The sequence below is a fragment of the Lissotriton helveticus genome, chromosome 5_2 (assembly GCF_964261635.1).
Source record: "Lissotriton helveticus chromosome 5_2, aLisHel1.1, whole genome shotgun sequence".
Taxonomy (NCBI): domain Eukaryota; kingdom Metazoa; phylum Chordata; class Amphibia; order Caudata; family Salamandridae; genus Lissotriton; species Lissotriton helveticus.
The window spans coordinates 6,876,938-6,896,843 of record NC_136066.1 but is presented as its reverse complement, the minus strand read 5'-3'; the positions used below and the strand labels follow the sequence as shown (position 1 = coordinate 6,896,843).

The 19,906-nt window shown below is 50.6% G+C and overlaps 1 protein-coding gene across 4 annotated transcripts in view; it reads left to right on the top strand.

Annotated features, from left to right (window-relative positions):
- Nucleotides 1-19,906, top strand: part of GOLGA2 (golgin A2) — a 355,961-nt gene that overhangs the window by 166,854 nt on the left and 169,201 nt on the right. For all 4 annotated transcript variants that reach the window (XM_078646638.1, XM_078646641.1, XM_078646639.1 and 1 more), the window contains 2 exons: nt 16,506-16,612; nt 16,735-16,793. In XM_078646638.1, the coding sequence (XP_078502764.1) occupies nt 16,506-16,612; nt 16,735-16,793 (166 nt within the window). The remainder of the gene's footprint in view (nt 1-16,505; nt 16,613-16,734; nt 16,794-19,906) is intronic.

Genomic DNA, 19,906 nt, shown 5'->3' with positions numbered 1-19,906 from the left:
TCTTCAAATCCACTTTCTAATGTGTCTGAACCAACGTATCGGTGATGCAAATTTCGAACATCATGGATATTGTTTTGTGCCAGGTTCTCACATTGCCATGTCAGATTGACCTCCCGCACACCAAGGAGCTTGCATCGACTTGCTGATACGTTGCGAAGTGATTATCTGATGGAGCTCATGAGTAGTGTTTGCTTACAGAACTTCAAAATCTACACAAACCTTTCACCTTGGTGTCCAGCTGATCTATCATTTCTACCCAGATTTTGTCCCAGGACTAAAGCCTGACCTACACCATTCTCGTCCCATTCGGATGGACAATTATGGTGGTTGGACTACGGTTAGCCATCCTGGTCATCTCGGCTTGCATGCACAGTCGCCTTGTCTCCCCATGTGTTTCTAATGGATATTGTAAGCTGCAGATTCCTTGCTTTTTGAATTCACCCATGTGCCTGGCTACGTTCAGAAGCTTTTTCAGCAGTGGTGCAATGAGGCAGCAGTTAGCACTATTCGACTCTGTGGTGGCTTCGTCCTGCATCGGAAGTGGCAGTACGGGGCCTTGTATAGGCTCCATCCATGCTGATGTCAGTTCCTTTTCTCTGTGTCCTTTGATGCAGAACCTCAGCAGCTCTAACACATTTGGCTGTGCTTACCGACCTCCAGGTATTTTTTTCTTCCCAGAAAAACAATGTGCTAGGGATCACTCCCCCCCAAAAATACAGACTTTGTACCTGAAAGAAGTAGATGTCCGTCACGGACCCACACAGCGTCTGTCTTTGGTATCTTGCATACAAGCACAGTTTCAAGTCATGGAACAAGTGCTCTCTGATGTATCTGAACGCCATCATAGAGTGTGAGGCAAAATAGTACATCACTGTGTATTGGAAGCAAGGCCATTCCAACTCCAGGTGTGCTTCCTCTGTTAAGTTGAAGGCAACATACAAGGATAAGTTCCGACTGGAGACCTTCCCTGTCATTCCCACAAGGAGAGTTGAATAGTCCACATTCGAAGGACTCTATTCTGATAGACCGATTTCGACCTCATTCTGCAAATGGAGCCAATGCACCCGAGCTTCCTTAGCCATGTGGAACTCCACAGCAGGTAGAGATCTTCCCGGAGGCAGTGCGGAACATCAATCGGTTGATTCATTCCCCCCGGGGTGCCTTCAGTCTGGATGGATTTGCAGAGGTCCCCCGTTCAGTCCCACCGCCAGGCATTTTCCTGGTGCTAGCTGGCCCCATTTGGCCTCTGCCTTACCGTACTCCATTCCGGATTGTATTCTGGTGCCGATGTCCGACCAAGGCTCAGCCAATGCTGCTTTAAGATCATCTGCCTGTGCCTTGGCACCAATATCTTGAGTGGCTCAAGGCCTTATTGTGCTTCCTACAACGAGGTACAGGAAATTCACGAAGCTCATAAAGATGACGACGAAGGGGCAGCCACTTTTCCCTGCACTACGCTGAGGATAGGCTTCACCGAGACCACCAGGATGCAGGTGGCCGTGATACCTCACCTGGAATGAGTGCCTCTTTCTGAAGAAAGGGCTTTCTTTGCGATGGTTGCACAAAGAGTAGCAGAGTTTCCGGAGGTTAAGTTGCCTTCTATAGAAACTAAGGCTAATATACTAATAGCAATTTTACAACCTGGCCAAATGTTTTTAGAGCACTTACAGTTTTTCAGTAAAGCCGTGACAAATGCAGTGTCTGCTGCACAAGCAAAGCCCCGATCAGCGCCACCGGCAGAGTCTCCCTCTAGCAAGACACCACAGACATGTTGTGGTGACGCAGCCCTTTTGTTTCCATATCCCTCCCTTGAAAGGGCGTGATGTATGCTTCAGCCAGAAAAGAATGCGTTTCCTACTGCTCCACCTGTTAGGGAATTTAAATGCAAGGATGCACTTGGCAATGGGGTACTCTCCTTCAGCATCTGAGACTGAGTTTCGGAAAACGTTCGCCCACATGACCCATCATGGACAGGATGCAGCCAAACAAATCTTGCTTGGCGGTCTGGACACTACAGACCCCCCGGCCACACGATGTGCAGCGGTGTAAATATTTACAACATGCCTGGATGCGAGGCGAGGGTTTCGCCAGGGACGTGCAGAGACCCCCCACAGGCATGGCGTTTGACTCTAGGCTGTTTGGGGTTAAGGCAGGTTCTGCTCTGGAATGGTTCAAAGATACCCATACCATGGCTCACACCTTGTACTTACTAACTCTGATCTGCTAGTTTCACCATCAATTCGATAAGTTAAGAGGTTACTTTCAGGGCCTGTCTTATCACCGGAGACCGCAATCCGCTCAGCTCTAGTTTTCCTCTTCACCTGCTGCCAAAGGTGCCAAACTGTTCTGATTCGCTCTTAGACAGTTACTTGCAGCCAGTGGGATCCAACTGGCACACAATTACTTCTGACCGGTTGGTCTAAAAGATTGTGTCAACGCAATGCCCTTCCCTTTTTGACAGCCCCTCCCTCCATTTCCTCCTGTTTCCTCCAGGCTACGTCAGAGCATACCTACATTTCTGCCCAAGAGATCCAGTCATTACTGACCGCAGGGGGCAATAGAGAAAATACCCGAGGGAAGAGGTGGTCGGTGCTACTCCCGCTATTTCATGGTCTGTCCTGAGTTCCTGTCTGCATGGTTCTGAAACTTTGTGGTCTCTCGGCTTTGTGTATTCTGCTGCTGCCTCATACCCATTGGTAGACGTGGGCTCAGCACTGTCTCGGCCACCAGTTGTACTATGCTTTGCAAAGTGCTCAAATACGTTTCCCCCTGCAACTTTTGTTATGTTGCAGTGGGACCTTAACTTTGTTCTTGCCTCCTTGTTGTGGACACCTTGTAAGCCTATGCACATCTATTCGCTGAGATTTCTGACCCATCAGACAGTTTTGAAATCACTTCTGCCTGGCGTGTTGTTGAGCTGTAAGCGCTGTTGATGCAAACACCATATACCACCTTCTTCCCAGACAGGCTAGTGCTTTGGGCATCTGTTATACCGTAGGTGGTGTTGCCCATCTGTGAGGGGCAGTCTTTCAGCTCCCTGCCACAGCCCTCTAAAGAAGGAAAGAAACTTCATCCAAGAGCACCCTCAACCTTTACATCAACCAAACCAGGACACGCTTAGCGGACAACTATCCCTTTGTGGTGTTCTCTGGTGCAAAGAAGGGACAGGCGGTCCGGAAACTGACCCTATCCTTCCAGGTGGATTGGTCTCTTCTTAAAATCGTGCTGGTCTTTGGGTCTTGAAGCTCATTCAACCAGAGCTAAGACTGCTATCATGGTCTTGGCCAGGGGTGTTCCAGTTCTGGACACGTCCACGTCCCCTGGCATTACTGCCTTGCTTCGCAGGTAAGCAGAAATTACCGTTTTGCCTGCTCGGTCTTCCAGGATTTCCTGGTGTGAAGGCCGCTCCTCAGTCCCACCACTTGTTGGGAGGTACTGCTTTGGTGGCTTTTTATAATGTATGAATAGATGTATGTCTCATATGGTATTTCTATAACGTGAACCTAGACGGGAGGCTGAGGAGTGCTGTCCATGTTTACTTACGAGCAGTAAGGTCCGTGGTAGGAGAGGAAGCAGAGTTGTGCACAGTTAATGTTTTGTGATGTAATGCTCTTCAAAGAGGCGAGTCTTCTAATTCCTCCTAAATTGGAGTTGCGTTGGTGCTTTCTTAGTGGATACTCGTACAGTGTTCCAGATCCTGGGAGCATCGATGGAGAAGGCCTGTTGTCTAGGTTTTTCTTTTTTTACACGTCTTAGCCTCCAGCCTGATGGTGTCCTGGCTGCCGAGGTGCCCAGAACCACCAGAGATGGTGCGCTTGTCTTCAAGATAAGTGGGGTGCAGGTAAGTACTTTCGGAGATATAGATTTTACAGTAAAATGCTCGATTAGGTTTTTGAGGTATAAGCCTCGAACGTGGTAATGTTATCCTATGGGAGAAACATACACTGTATACATACACTCACAAAGGGTTGTTGAAGGTGCCTTTAAGGTCTTCAGGTGCTAAGGGGCCTTGATCCAGAGAACAATTAGCAGTTTGGGTTTACCTACCCAGGTGTGTCCGGGTGCAGAGATGCTGGATGCGTTGTTAGCCTCGTGCCCTACATGTTAAAGTCAATGGAAGGGTATCTGTAACAAAAAGGCTGCAAGTGGGGACAGCTCCGGCAGAACCTAAAGGGGGGCTCGGCTCATGATTGTCTCTGTAGCAAGGGGACAGTCTGTTTCCAAGGGCCCGGTCGAGGGGGCTCGGGTGCAGAGGTGTTTTGAGTTAGAGACTCTTGCTGTTTTTGGGTGACCTGCAGAGGGAAAGAAAGCCGGGTAGCAGGGCCACTCTTGGGTTGGGCCACGTCAGTCCTGAAGTCCAGCGTCGTCAGGTCGGCTTTTGCCGCGGTAGTGTCCAGCTGGACACTTAACAAGCCTTGGTTGTGGCAATTGCTCCGGTACCCAGGATATTGGTGCTTGGAGGCTCCTAGAGGGTCTAGTGTCTGACCTAATGGAGCAGTGGCCACCTCCTGGTGAGATTCTCCCTCGATAGGCCAGATGGGCAGCAACATGGTGTATTGGACAAGTGCGGTTGTGGCCTGCAGATGCAGGGGGATGGCTTCTCCTTCCCACGGGGGATGCTGCAAGGTTGTTGAAGCACTGAACAGTCATCCAAGGGTTTGGGAAGCATGTGCAACTTCTGGACGAGTCGATCCCGTAGTTGTTGAGGTTACCAGCAGCCAGGCAGGGATTGGTGCCAATTTCCGAGCCGGTCCTCGGTGCTTGCGGTGTCAGCTCTTCTTTGTCCTTCTTCTGTTCCCAGGTAGATTAATCGCTCTGTCTGGTGTGGGGGGGGGGGGCCTGAATACTGAGTTTTGGGGCCTTTAGTGGAGTGTAGGGTCATAGCCAATGAGTTACCTACCTGTGGGGTGCTACACCCGCTAAATGCGTCATGTGCCATGTTCTTGCACCTCTGAATGTATTGTATTACTGGTTGTGTGCTATTTTGTGCTAAAGTAATTTTACATTCTAAGTGCTATTTCTGAAAGGTCCTGGGTGTTGTTGCTGGGGTGCGTGCGCAAATACTTAACTCACATCGCCTCCAAGTTTAACCTTGCTGCTCGCGCCACGTTACCTAGAGGGTGAGCAGGGGTTATCTTGGCGTGTAACTCCCTTGCCCTGACTTGGGAGTGGTGGTCTCTGACTGACTTTGGCGCAAGCCCTGGCCAGCCAGGGATCCCATTTCCAACACTGTTGTTGAGGCCTGTGGCCATTTTAACTCAGATCTGAAAGAAACAGGTTAGTATTAGATTCCTTACCTTAGAATATCCCCAGGCGTCAGACTGGATCCGGAAAATTTTGCGTAGCAGTACCCCTGTGCCTCGGTAGGCGTCGTCTACGGCTCCGCGTCCGTCGTCGGCGTCATTGGCACCCGGATGACGTCGCCGGAGTACTTAGATGCCGCCCTCATGCGCTGACGTCAGTTCTTCTTTTTCCGCGCCAGCAAGCGCAGGTCCGGAGAAAGTGGTACCCTTTAGTCACTTTTTGACTAAGCTTTTTGGATCCTTTTCGAGTCTACCACTCCATCTGTGCCAGTAGGGATGCCCGGGTTCAAGCCCTGTGCCGACTGCAACCGACTGATGTCGGTTACCGACCCCCACCGCTGGTGCCCAACCTGCCTGGGGCCCGACCACGATGACAAGTCGTGCCCCGACTGCCGGGCCTTGACGTCGAAGGCTAGGCGGGAGCGGTCCCGCAAGCGCCTCGAGCTCCGGCAGTCGGCCCCGCGCCGCTCGAGGTCCCGGTCTGGAAGGAGGTCGAGGGACCGGTCGCGGGGCCGGAGTCATCACAGCTCGGCGAGTCGACACCACTCGTCTGGCTCCAAGTCCTCAGGTAAGAGGCACAAGAAGTTGAAGAAGCGTCATCGCTCTTCTGACTCCCCCGACGGTCACGCAACACGGCCGTGTGTTCGGGTGACACCGCCCACGCGGCTCCGCAGGCGTCGCAGCCTGCTCCATACCCGCCGGTCTCTGGGCAGAAAGCGACGCCGGAGGAGATCTATGCCTTCCTCATGGCCATGAGGTCGCTCTCTCCTCCGTCGGGCTCCGCAGCGCCTTCGGGCCCAGAGAACCCGACTGGGAGCCCAAGCGGCGATTTCGGTCCCGACACCACAAGGCCCCACTGGATCCGGTTCGGATCCGGGTCGCTGCTGGTCGACCTTACGACCCCGCCGGGGTCGACCCCACGGGTGTCACCCCCGGCGCCGTCCTCTGACGCTGCCGTCCCTGGTCCAACCCTCGGTCCGGATCCGGCGTCGGAGCGGCGTCAATCGAAGCCGCATTCGGCGCCGGCCGAAGAGCAATTCTTCGAGGATCTGGGTCCATCCTTTATCCTTGAATTACAGGACATGGACGACGAGGGAGACTGGGGGGGGGGTCTGAGGACCCCCGGCACGTGATCAAATACTTTATTCGGTTAATTGACAATAACCATAAAAGCGTACAACATGAAATTTAATTTACAAAGAAGTAATAAGCATGATTTACCATATAAAACAATACTGAACAAAAAGAAACAGTTAAAAATCATCCATGAATAGTGAATTCCACAATATAAAAACATGCTTTAAAAATTCTGAGACTGTTGCAACCGTTAAAACTGTATCTAATCTCTGTAGTTCTAAAAACGCTGGTCGGCATCGATTTAAATTCATTTCCTTAAGCATAGGTATAATAAGTTTCCTGCGAGGCAATGTATAAAATTTACAGAAAAATAATACGTGGATATCAGACTGGGCTGAAGAATCATCACATGGGCACAAGATTAAATCATGAGACCAAGAATTTGTAACAGTGAAAGTCAAAAGTCTAAAAACAATGTTTAATCTAAAACGCGTCAGGACAAACCTCTCATAATTAGTCATATGTAAGGTTAAATATGGCTGTAGTTTGTCACTAGACGATATCAGTTGATGTAAAGAAACTGTCTTTTTCTTTACTTCCTCTTTTATTCTTTTCTCCTGAAGATGTTCCATACTCAGTTTTTTCAATGCTTTTCTGGGTATGTTAACCATTGTGAGAGGATCGTCGTAGTATTGGTTGCAATCAATTTCAACTAGGAAAGATTTAACATAATTAAGCCACTTGATCCTACTCACTTTTTCTAATTTTAAGACATCCCAAAGAATAGCGCGATTTAGGACACACATTAGTAGTCCATACCCTATGCCAGAGGAGGATAGGCTGTATTCTAATTGTATCTGTGATATGCGGCTGGCCGAGCTCTGCATGACAAATATAAGTCGAGACACTCTCAGGAACAGTTAAAATGTGTCTCAAAAACATATTTTCGGCCAATTGAATTGTTTTTATACTGGCATATCCCCAGAGGTCTGATCCATAAAGCGCTGATATACAAGTAGCATTATAAATAGTTAAAATTTCCCTAATCGTTTTTTTCCCCATTTGTTTAATAACATTTTTTAAGGCCATTATTGTTTTTGAGAACAAGAGTGTTCTCGCTTTTACCGCACTTGCCCATGTGCCAATCTCATGGAACAGGATGCCTAGATAAGGAAAGGTAGGGGTAGAATCCAAGGGAGTATTATTGATGTAAATATGTTTCCTTCTTTGCTTTCCTCCTGTACCACAGTTCATGGAAAACGTTTTTGTACAATTAATTTTTAGATCCAGGTTTGACATAAATTTATTAAATGATGTTGTGAGGTTGTAACGCCAGGGGCGTCCGAGCCATTAAAACCGCATCGTCTGCGTACAGGAGTGCAGGGACAGATCTCTTACCAACCATGGGCATATCCTGGCACTCCAGCAGCAGACGCTGCTCGAGACCATTTATATAGATGAAGAACAGGAACGGGGCCAGGACGCACACTTGGCGTACCCCACGACCTATCCCAGAGGATCTTGTGCTTTCTCCACCCTTCCCATACCGGACGGATGCTGTGACCCCTTAGTATAGTTCCCTTAAGAAGCAAATAATAGTTTTTTCCACCCCTAACCTTTCTAATAATGCCCAAAGTTTACTATGGGACACGCAGTCAAATGCCGATGTAAGATCGACAAACGTAAAATATAAGCGTTCCCCCTTGACCCTGGTATATTTTTGGTGCAAAATAAATAGATTTAATCCTTGTTCAACTGTGCCTATTCCCTTCTGAAAACCGTATTGCAGGTCATTTATTATCCTGTTTTCTTCTGCCCAGTTTTGAAGTCTCGCTAAAATAATTCTGCCAAGGATCTTTATGGATGAGTCCAAAAGGGATATTGGTCGGTAACATGCACAATTTTGCCTATCTCCTTTCTTAAATATTGGGACAATTACCGAGGTAAACCAGGAGGCATATAGTCCCCTCTCCAGAGCGGCATTAAAAAGCTGTGCCAGCATAGGCCCTCAAATCTCGCTATTTTCTTTAAACAAGTCTGCTGGAATCTCATCTGGGCCTGGGGCTTTTCCATTCTTGGTTGTTTTCAGACTCGCCATGACTTCTTCCATGGTTACGACCAATTTCGAAACCGGCGCCCTTTTTTCCCTAATTCTGGGGAGCAGTAATTGGTGCGTACCTTGTGGGTCACTATAAAGTTTTGAAAAATGGTCGACCCAAACATCCTCAGAAATTGCTATTTCTATGCGAGATTTAGTGTTATCATAAAGAAAGGGGGCATTTACCGCCTTCCAGAACGCAGATGGGTCTTTAGATAGCGACGCTTCACAGAGGGCATCCCAGGCCTCCCGTTTTATTGAATTTTTCCTGATCTTCAATACATTGTTATATTTTTTCCTTAAGCCTCTCACCAATGACAGGTCTCGAGGTTTCCCATGTAGTGCGTTTTTAAGGTCGGAGAGGGCCTTAGTGCATGAAGTATCAAACCATCTCCTATTACCTTTTACCCGTTTTTTGGACTCGACCCATAAACTATCCTTGACAGCAGACGCTATATAGTTAAAATGTTCAATAATACGCTCACTGTCTGTGTGCTCATCCAGACAGATCATAAAACTTTCTAGGCATTTCATCACCAGATCCCTTGTAAATTTTTCTGGGGTCACCTTACTCCATTTAAGTGTGTAGCTGTTTTGCCTCCTAAGCATCACATCAGGGACTATCTGGCTAGAGGACCCTTCACCATCTAGCTCCTGAAATGGATTTTCAATCTCTAATGTTAGTGGCCGGTAGTCACTCATTGGTAAATCAAGAGTCTTGAATTTTTTAATTTGCCTGCCATACCTATTTACGGATATTATGAAGTCAATAACAGACAATGCTCCGCTGCCAATAAATGTCGGGACAAAGGGGGATGAAGTTTAAGCAATTTCATTGGCATAACCCAGATCATAGGTAAACAGTATTTCATTTAAGAGGTCCCCACACACAGTGTTCAAAATGGGTAAGACTAATGTCTTGTTCAAGCATAAGACCACAAATGCCTTGTTGACCCCTTTTGCAAAGAGCACAATTAAACCCCCCCCCCCTAAATAATTATTACTTCTTTCTTATTGGTGTCAATTTCATGTTTTAAGTCATCCCTCAGCGTTTTTATAGTAATAACAATATCGCTATTCGGAATGTTATTATAAAAATGTATAATAATAAAACTAACCGCCTTCTTAACGTCGATCCTTACCAGCTGATAGAAGCTGCTTTTTGAGAGTAACTGTTCTCTCTCGTACTTAAGCTGGTTAGAAAGATGCGTGCTCAGGCCACCCTTTGCCCTCACATGTCTTCCCCCCAGCGCAGGTGTAAACAGGGTTTATATCCATTTATATGAGCTGGCTCTGTTAACCAGATTTCCTGTAAGGCCAAGATATCATATTTATTTACTACAGTTTCCCAGATAGGGTTTTTAATTTTCGATTTTAGTCCTGCCACGTTCCAAAACATAAAGTTTCAATGTTCTTTTTTTTCAATGGTACTATTGGGCCTCGTGGAAGAAATAACCCCATCTGTTAGCTCAGCCCTTAACAGATTGCCCATTTTACTGCTTTCGCCCCGACAATCGTGCCCTCCAGGGTCTCCCTGGAGGGTTACCTCAACATCTCTATTATTCATTTTATATTCCCCTTCGTTAATACTAAAACTCTCTGGGGACATGGGGACTACAGTTAGTAGCTGTCTTTCCTTCATACAGTACAATTTCTTCATTATTCGACTTAATTAGATCACTGTCCTGTGATGTAGGGTACATAGAAATAACAGCATTGTCCCTAGGAAGTCAGTCCACCAGTTCAAGGCCTGAAAGTAAGTCAAACCGATTATATCCCACCCTTCTGGCATTCAAAATTCTCCCATCAATATTAGGTGGGAGAGGTCTGTTTTTATTTAACCAAAAGGCTACTTCATTTTTTAATTCCTGTTGTCCTTCAGTTTTCCCATTTATGAGCTCGGGAACCCCCGAGAGGATACTCACATAAGGTGCCGCCTCCGGAGGTAAATCAATACGGTTTATTCTTCTGTTTACCCTGCCCTGATTACCACCCATCCCATCTAAGTTGATAGTTTTTTTAATCTGCCCTACCATAGGTGCAACATTTTTGGGTATTGTAGGATTTTGGATTGATTTGAAATCCTGCGTAATTAGGGAAGATGTTTCCAGGGCTACCGGTTGGCTTGGAGCAATATTCCCTGGCCCAATGCTTTTGGCCACAGTGGTTTCAATTGGCTTCTTAGTTTGCGTGTTTCCTGTCATTTTCTTAATGAGTATGGCGTTTGCCTTTGTGATTTCCTCTATACTCCCCAACTTTTCCCCTATTCTCTTCACCCGTTCTACCAATGGTAGTATTAAAGATTTAACCAATTGTTCAATCTGGGCGAGTAGGTCTGATGGTGGGGTAGATACGGGGACTCGTGGTATTGGACAAACCTTTGGTGATATAAGGGGGCCATGTGTTGCCGTTGGGGGACTTGAATACAATTTTTGTTGTTTCGCTAATCTCCCACTATGTTTGGCACCTTTACTCTTCCTTTTGGCTAAGGGAACCTGAGCATGTGTAGGAGATTTCGTATTGTCTTTAATAGGTGAGCTGAGAGCAGTACTTGGAAGACTTTCTTCTGATATAAATTGTACATAGGGCTCAGCCCCTATGTTTCCCGTAGTTAACTCGGAACTTAGATCCCTAGTTGACCCATAGTCTCGTTCTAGTGGGGTACATGAAATATTGCTAATCTCATTTCCATCCCCCAATGCAGATGAAGGTTGCGAGGATTCAATTAACACCAGGGATGATCGTTTATTAGATGTACTTTCTATAGATAGGCGTTGTTCGGCTCTCACTATTTCACGTTCTATAGCAGATGTTGCCTTTGTTAAATAGTGGTCTATTGTCCCCTTGAGCGATCCCCCCTGGGAGATGATAGTTTTAGGGACCCCTTCAGTAGTCATGATACAAGTGATGTTTCTATATATGGCCAAGTAACGGAACAGGACACACAGGGAACCCACCTAGCCGGTGTGTAGTCCAGTAAGTAGGAAAGATAAACCACACAATAAGCTATCGTGTCCATGTATAGTTAACTTACTCAGTTTTTTTCTCAATGTCCACAGTCAAATGGGGTGTCCCAGCCCAGCCTCCTTTGGCCTATGAGGGCCACAGAAGGCCCGCCCTTTGCCCGGGCATAGCCCGGCGCAGACCCGCGCGCGATCCCGCGACGCGGGGGCTGCAGGAGGTTTAAAGGGGCTCCGGGCGCAGGTGTGACGTCTTCAGGCGGCGCCCCAGCAGAAAGAATTCTGGGAAATGGAGTTCCCCACTCGGCGACCGCAGGTGTCAGGAAGCGGCAGCGGGGGGACTCTCACGGCCAGGAATAACGAGCAACAACCAGCGCAGGCACCAGGTCCATGTTCAAAGGGTAGGTTGGCTTTAACCCGCAGTAAGAAAAGCAGCGCCAGTCATATGCGGACTGGACACAGGAACTAGGGGATGCCAGTGGCCTGGATACCTCCCCAGACACTGGTTTTGTCTATCCTCCTACCGTGGCTACGGAGAAGGGGGCAGCTTATAGTGTGGTGCTGACGAGGGCAGCCAAGGCCTTGGCTCTTGAGCTCCCCGTCGCAACAGTGAGGTCCAACATCCTCACAGAGGTCCTTAAACTGCAGGTAAGCTCCCCAGAGCCTCTACTGACGTTTAATGAGGCCCTCCTGTAGATAGTAACGTCGCTAGGCGCCAGCTCCGGCGACCCTAGTTTCTTGTCCACCCCCCCGTCCCCGAGAGTCTGGTTATCCAGGCCTCTACCTCCCAATCAGCATTCCTGACGGCACCACCAGTTCGGGAATCTAAGAGGTATGAACAGTTCGGAAAGAAGATGTTCTCCTCCCTTATTTTGGGGTTGCGGTCAGTCAACACCGCGTGCCTCTTGGGCCATTACACCCACTCTCTGTGGGATACGGTTGAGTGCCTGGAGGGAGCACGGGCGAAGCTCGCCCAAGCCCTTGCGGAGGGAAGGGACGCAGCGTGGTATTCCATCAGATGTGGACTGGATACCACAGACTCGCTAGGAAGAGCGATTTCAACGCCTTTGGCGGTTCGCCGCCACGCCTGGCTGAGGTCCGCCAACTTTTCGGCCGATGTCCAAAACACCCTTATGGACATGCCGTTCGATGGCAGCCACCTCTTCGGTGGCAAGGCAGATCATGCGCTGGAACGCTTTAAGGACTCCAGGGCTACGGCCAAGTCCTTGGGCCTGTCGGCCCCGCGCCAGCAATCTTCTGCCCAGCGCTCCTTTCGTGGTCACGGAAGGGGTGCTCACACACGTCCTGCCAGCCACGGGCCGCAGACTAACATTCAGCACGGTGGCGGACGTGGTTACCGTCGCGGCGGTAACAGGGGACAACGGCGCGGCCAGTCCACATCCACTCCCTGGTTGATGCGCCTCAAAGCCTTCCTAGTCCGAGCTTTCAGGCCCATTTGACGCGAGTGGGGGGCAGGGTTCGCCATCACCTCCTCCACTGGCGCTCCATTACGTCGGACAGGTGAGTGCTGCAAATCGTCCGAAGGGGCAACTCCCTCCCCTTCGAGGCGACCCCTCCAGCCATGCCACCGCAGAACCACCCTGTATCGGGGAATCATTTGTGACTTTTGCAGGAGGAAGTTACGGCCCTCTTGGCCAAGGGGGCCATCGAGCGCGTTCCTGGGCCAGAAGTAGGGTGTGGTTGTTACTCCCACTACTTTCTGGTTCCCAAGAAGGGCAAAGGGGGCCTACGCCCTATCTTGGACCTCCGGAACGTCAACGGCTTCCTCCGGAAGGAGAAGTTAAAGATGCTGACTTTGGCTTAGGTCTTAGCTGCCCTAGACCCAGGAGACTGGATGGTAGCGTTGGACTTGCAGGATGCCTATTTCCACATCCCCGTCCTTCCAGCCCACCGGCGTTAGCTGCGGTTCACGGTAGGCCACGAGCACTTTTGGTTTACCGTGCTCCCCTTCGGCCTTACCAACGCTCTAGGGGTGTTCACGGAAGTGATGGCGGTAGTCGCAGCACATCTGCGCAGGTTAGGGGTTTCAGTCTTCCTCTACCTCGACGACTGGTTGTTGAAGGCGGGCTCTCCCCCAGACAGTCGTCAGCCACCTCCAGACTACGGCTGACCTCCTGCACCTGCTGGGGTTCTCAATCAATGTGCCGAAGTCGCACCTGTGTCTCTCTCAGAAGCTCCTCTTCATCGGAGCGGTTCTGGACTCGGCGCAGTTTCTGGTTTATCCTCCCAAACAGCGGGTCCGGGATATTCAGGCTCTGATTCCGATCTTTTAGCCTTTATCCCGAGTTTCGGTCAGGCTGACGCTGCGGCTTCTGGGGCTGATGGCCTCCTGCATCCTTCTGGTGCATCACGCCAGGTGAAGGATGCGGGCTCTGCAGTGGGACCTGAAGTTTCAGTGGGCCCAGCATCAGGGCAACTTGTCCGATCACGTCTTGATCTCGGAGGGCACTGCGAGACAGCTGCAGTGGTGGCTTACGGACCGCGATTGGGTCAGCGGCAGATCCCTCTCCCTACCCCAACCGGAGCACGTAGTTGTGACGGACGCATCCCTCCAGGGCTGGGGGGGCCACATGGGAGAGGCGGAGATCAGAGGCCTCTGGTCTCCGGCAGAGGCCCGGCTCCACATCAACCTTCTGGAGCTGCGGGCGATCCGGCTTGCACTGAAGGCATTCCTCCCCTCTGTCCGGGGGAGTGTAGTGCAGGTGTTCACGGACAACACCACCGCCATGTGGTACTGCAACAAACAGGGCGGGGTGGGGTCGTGGACCCTATGCCAGGAGGCTCTGCGCCTCTGGCAGTGGCTGGAACATCAGAGCGTGACCCTGGTGTTTCAACACCTGGCAGGTTCCCTGAACGCCACGGCGGACGAACTCAGCCGTCGGTGCTTGATGGCTCACGAATGGCGTCTGAACTCGGACGTGGGGAAAGGCCTCTTTCAGCAATGGGGAGAGCCTTGGTTAGATCTATTCGCCACAGAAGAGAACGCGGAATATCATCAGTTCTGGGAGTTGGAATTTCCAAGGCGGCACTCGCTCGGAGACGCTTTTCGTCACGAGTGGAGTTGCGGTCTGTTGTACGCCTTTCCGCCTATACCACCACTGCCCAGAGTGCTGAAGATCAGGCGCGACCGGGCCCAAGTCATCCTTGTGGCTCCGGACTGGGCATGAAGATACTGGTATCCCGAGCTACTCAGCATGTCAGTCGATCCCCCGATTCATCTGCCTCTTCAGGAGGACCTTCTGTCGCAGCAGCAGGGGACGGTCCTCCACCCGAACCTGTCCAGTCTCCACTAACATGCGTGGAGATTGAGCGGCGGCAGTTGAGGCCATTTGACTTGCCTCCTGAAGTCTCTGATGTCATTCTGGCAGCCAGGCGTCCCTCCACATAGTCGGTTAACGCCTGCAGGTGGAACAAATTTGTGGCATGGTGCACAGCAAAGGCTGTGGATCCCCTTTCTGCCCCTCTTTCAGAGGTTCTCCTCTTCCTTCTTTCTCTTGCCCAGCAGGGCTCTGCTCTTGGCACTCTGAAGGGCTACCTCTCTGCCATTTCAGCCTTCTTAAGGCTACCTGATCAGCCCTCTTTGTTCAAGTCCACGGTTGTAAATAGGTTTTTGAAGGGCATCACTCATATGTTTCCTTCTGTTCCTTTGGTTATGCCTCAGTGGGACTTGAACCTTGTTCTGACTTATCTGATGTGCGCTCCCTTCGAGCCACTTCATAACTGTCCTCTAAGTCTCTTACTCTTAAGACTGCATTCCTGGTTGCCATCACCTCTGCCAGGAGAGTGAGTGAGCTCCAGGCTCTTTCCTCTAAGCCTCCTTTCCTTTCTGTCCATCCGGACAAAGTTGTGTTGCGGACGCGACCCTCTTTCCTGCCCAAGGTAGTCACAGCCTTCCACATCGGGCAGTCCATCACCTTGCCCACCTTCTTTACGCCTCCGCATCCCTCGAAAGCAGAAGAGAGGCTCCACCGTCTGGACCCAAAACGTGCGCTCTCATATTATCTGGATCGCACACACCAGTTCTGGGTGGATGACCAACTCTTTGTTGGTTACGTGGGCGCTAAGAAGGGACGGGCGGTGCACAAACGTACCATTTCTCAATGGGTCGTCTTGTGCATCAAGGCTTGTTACTCTTTGGCTCGAAAGGAGCCTCCTGTGGGGCTTCTTGCCCATTCCACATGGGCCACGGCGGCTACTACTGCCCTAGGTCGGGGAGTCCCCTTGCAGGACATCTGTCAGGCAGCTACGTGGGCCTCGCCGCACACGTTCGCAAGACACTACTGCCTGGACAGCCAAGTCCGGAGAGATGGCATTTTCGGGCGTTCCGTTCTCCAGGACTTTCAGGTGTGATTATTGGTTCGCAGACCCACCACTGGGTTTGGTATTGCTGGGGCATCTATTCTAAGGTAAGGAATCTAATACTAACCTGTTTCTTTCAGATGCACAAGTTACTTACCTTCGGTAACGATATATCTGTAAGAAACAGTAATTAGTATTGGATTCCTTACCGCCCCACCCATCCTCCCCGTTCTGCGAACCGATATCCAGGGTTAAGGTCATCCCCTTTCAGGGCCCTAGTTTTCATGGCACCAGTGTTGGTTTTTATCATGGCTCTGAGTTTCTGGCGCGGAAAAGCTGTGTATAAGAACTGACGTCAGCGTGCGAGGGCGTCGTCGTAAGTACTCCGGTGACGTCATGCCGACGACGGACACGGAGCCGCAGACGACGCCTACCGACGCGCAAGGGTACTGCTACGCAAAATTTTCCGGATCCAGTCTGCCGCCTGAGGATATTCTAAGGCAAGGAATCCAATACTAACTACTGTTTCTTACAGATCTATCATTACCGAAGGTAAGTAACTTGTGCTTTACTGCTATTTAACGTTACTGGGCATTCGCTGATGACGTGGAATGATTCAAGCTGGGCCTATACAATAGATCCCAACGTGGCAGACTGGAGTTACCGGTAAGTAACTAACTTCATCTGCCACTGCTTGCTTTACCTGGTATGCTCGTCCTCCCTAAGTCCCTGGTCTCTCTTCCACAGGAGAAGCCGAAGAGCTCAACAACCGGTTGCAGTCAATGCGGCAAAGGATGACTGAGCTGGAGAGAACCCTGGCGTCCGTCTCGCAGCAGCAGAAGCACGCTGACAAAGTAGAGCATTATTACATCTTTGGCCCTTTCATAACAGTTGCTCTCTTTCTTTCTTCCTGTTGAGCTTTGCTTCCCCCTTTGCTCTTTAATACGATGCAGTTCAGTGTGCCCTTCTTTTTCAGAACAATAAAGAATTGGAAAAGGAACGTGACGTCCTCAGACTCGATCTGTTTAAGCAAACGTAAGTGAGGCTCTTCAAGTGCTCATTTAATGACTGCATACTTTATTCATACCCATGCCCCATTCCTCTCATGTGCCTGCCTGCATGCTGCCTGTGCAAACACTCTTCAGATCTGCTGGTGTATTTCTGAGCTCTGCTTGCCTATTCTACGGATTTCCCAATAATTAAGCGAGACTTCAACATCAAGCACAGAAAATGTGACTTGAGGAATGCTTTCAGATAGTCTAATCCCTGGCAGTTGCTCGGGTATCATTCCACCCCATCGTTTTTCACCCACTGTGCCACTCTAATGCATATCAATAGCGACCGTGCTCCTCACCGTGAACGTCCATCCCGCTCTGCCAGACTTCAGCATGGCCTGGTCCCTCTGCCTTTATCTTCCCGGGTGTATGCAAATAGGTGGAGCATGCACACGTTTTCCCAGAGGGAATAGTTCTGGATACAGAGGAGAGCCGGGGCAGTCCGCAGCAGCGTCATTCTTGTATGGGTTCTAGTCGTTGACTGGTGGGGTAAGGAGAGCCGGGGCAGTCCGCAGCAGAGTCATTCTTGTATGGGTTCTAGTCATTGGTGGGGTAAGGAGAGCCGGGGCAGTCCGCAGCAGCGTCATCCTTGTATGGGGTCTAGTCGTTGACTGGTGGGGTAAGGAGAGGCAGGGTAGTCCGCAGCAGCGTCATTCTTGTATGGTTCTAGTCGTTGACTGGTGGGGTAAGGAGAGCCGGGGCAGTCCGCAGCAGCGTCATCCTTGTATGGGGTCTAGTCGTTGACTGGTGGGGTAAGGAGAGGCAGGGTAGGCCGCAGCAGCGTCATTATTGTATGGGTTCTAGTCGTTGACTGGTTGGGTAAGGAGAGCCGGGGCAGTCCGCAGCAGCGTCATTCTTGTATTTATTTATTTATTTATTTATTCAAAGTTTTATATAGCGCGAACATGATCCTTACAGATATCAGAGCGCTTCACAAAGACAGGGAAGGGGCAGTAGGTAGTCCGCAGCAGCGTCATTCTTGTATGGGTTCTAGTCATTGACTGGTGGGGTAAGGAGAGCCGGGGCAGTCCGCAGCAGCGTCATTCTTGTATGGGTTCTAGTCGTTGACTGGTTGGGTAAGGAGAGCCGGGGCAGTCCGCAGCAGCGTCATTCTTGTATTTATTTATTTATTTATTTATTCAAAGTTTTATATAGCGCGAACATGATCCTTACAGATATCAGAGCGCTTCACAAAGACAGGGAAGGGGCAGTAGGTAGTCCGCAGCAGCGTCATTCTTGTATGGGTTCTAGTCGTTGAGTGGTGGGGTAAGGCAAGCCGGGGCAGTCCGCAGCAGCGTCATTCTTGTATGGGTTCTAGTCGTTGACTGGTGGGGTAAGGAGAGCCGGGGCAGTCCGCAGCAGCGTCATTCTTGTATGGTTCTAGTCGTTGACTGATGGGGTAAGGAGAGCCGGGCAGTCCGCAGCAGCGTCTTTCTTGTATGGTTCTAGTCGTTGACTGGTGGGGTAAGGAGAGCCGGGGCAGTCCGCAGCAGCGTCATTCTTGTATGGTTCTAGTCATTGACTGGTGGGGTAAGGAGAGCCGGGGCAGTCCGCAGCAGCGTCATTCTTGTATGGTTCTAGTTGTTGACTGGTGGGGTGGGAGAGGCAGGGTAGGTCGCAGCAGCGTCATTCTTGTATGGGTTCTAGTCGTTGACTGGTGGGGTAAGGAGAGGCAGGGCAAGTCCGCAGCTGCGTCATTCTTGTATGGGTTCTCGTCATTGACTGGTGGGGTAAGGAGAGCCGGGGCAGGCCGCAGCAGCGTCATTCTTGTATGGGTTCTAGTCGTTGACTGGTGGGGTAAGGAGAGGCAGGGCAGTCCGCAGCAGCGTCATTCTTGTATGGGTTCTCGTCATTGACTGGTGGGGTAAGGAGAGCCGGGGCAGGCCGCAGCAGCGTCATTCTTGTATGGGTTCTAGTCGTTGACTGGTGGGGTAAGGAGAGCAGGGGCAGTCCGCAGCAGCGTCATTCTTGTATGGTTCTAGTCATTGACTGGAGGGGTAAGGAGAGGCAGGGTAGTCCGCAGCAGCGTCATTCTTGTATGGGTTCTAGTCGTTGACTGATGGGGTAAGGAGAGGCAGGGCAGTCCGCAGCAGCGTCATTCTTGTATGGGTTCTAGTCGTTGACTGGTGGGGTAAGGAGAGCCGGGGCAGTCCGCAGCAGCCTCATTCTTGTATGGGTTCTAGTCGTTGACTGGTGGGGTAAGGAGAGCCGCGGCAGTCCGCAGCAGCGTCATTCTTGTATGGGTTCTAGTCATTGACTGGTGGGGTAAGGAGAGCCGGGGCAGTCCGCAGCAGCGTCATTCTTGTATGGTTCTAGTCGTTGACTGGTGGGGTAATGAGAGGCAGGGCAGTCCGCAGCAGCGTCATTCTTGTATGGGTTCTAGTCGTTGACTGGTGGGGTAAGGAGAGCCGGGGCAGTCCGCAGCAGAGTCATTCTTGTATGGGTTCTAGTCATTGGTGGGGTAAGGAGAGCCGGGGCAGTCCGCAGCAGCATCATTCTTGTATGGTTCTAGTCGTTGACTGATGGGGTAAGGAGAGGCAGGGCAGTCCGCAGCAGCGTCATTCTTGTATGGGTTCTAGTCGTTGACTGGTGGGGTAAAGAGAGCCGGGGCAGTCCGCAGCAGCGTCATTCTTGTATGGGTTCTAGTCGTTGACTGGTGGGGTAAGGAGAGCCGGGGCAGTCCGCAGCAGCGTCATTCTTGTATGGGTTCTAGTCGTTGACTGGTGGGGTAAGGAGAGCCGGGGCAGTCCGCCGCTGCGTCATTCTTGTATGGGTTCTAGTCGTTGACTGGTGGGGTAAGGAGAGCCGGGGCAGTCCGCAGCTGCGTCATTCTTGTATGGGTTCTAGTCGTTGACTGGTGGGGTAAGGAGAGCAGGGGCAGTCCGCAGCAGTGTCATTCTTGTATGGGTTCTAGTCGTTGACTGATGGGGTAAGGAGAGGCAGGGTAGTCCGCAGCAGCGTCATTCTTGTATGGGTTCTAGTCGTTGACTGGTGGGGTAAGGAGAGCCGGGGCAGTCCGCAGCAGCGTCATTCTTGTATGGTTCTAGTCGTTGACTGGTGGGGTAAGGAGAGCCGGGGCAGTCCGCAGCAGCC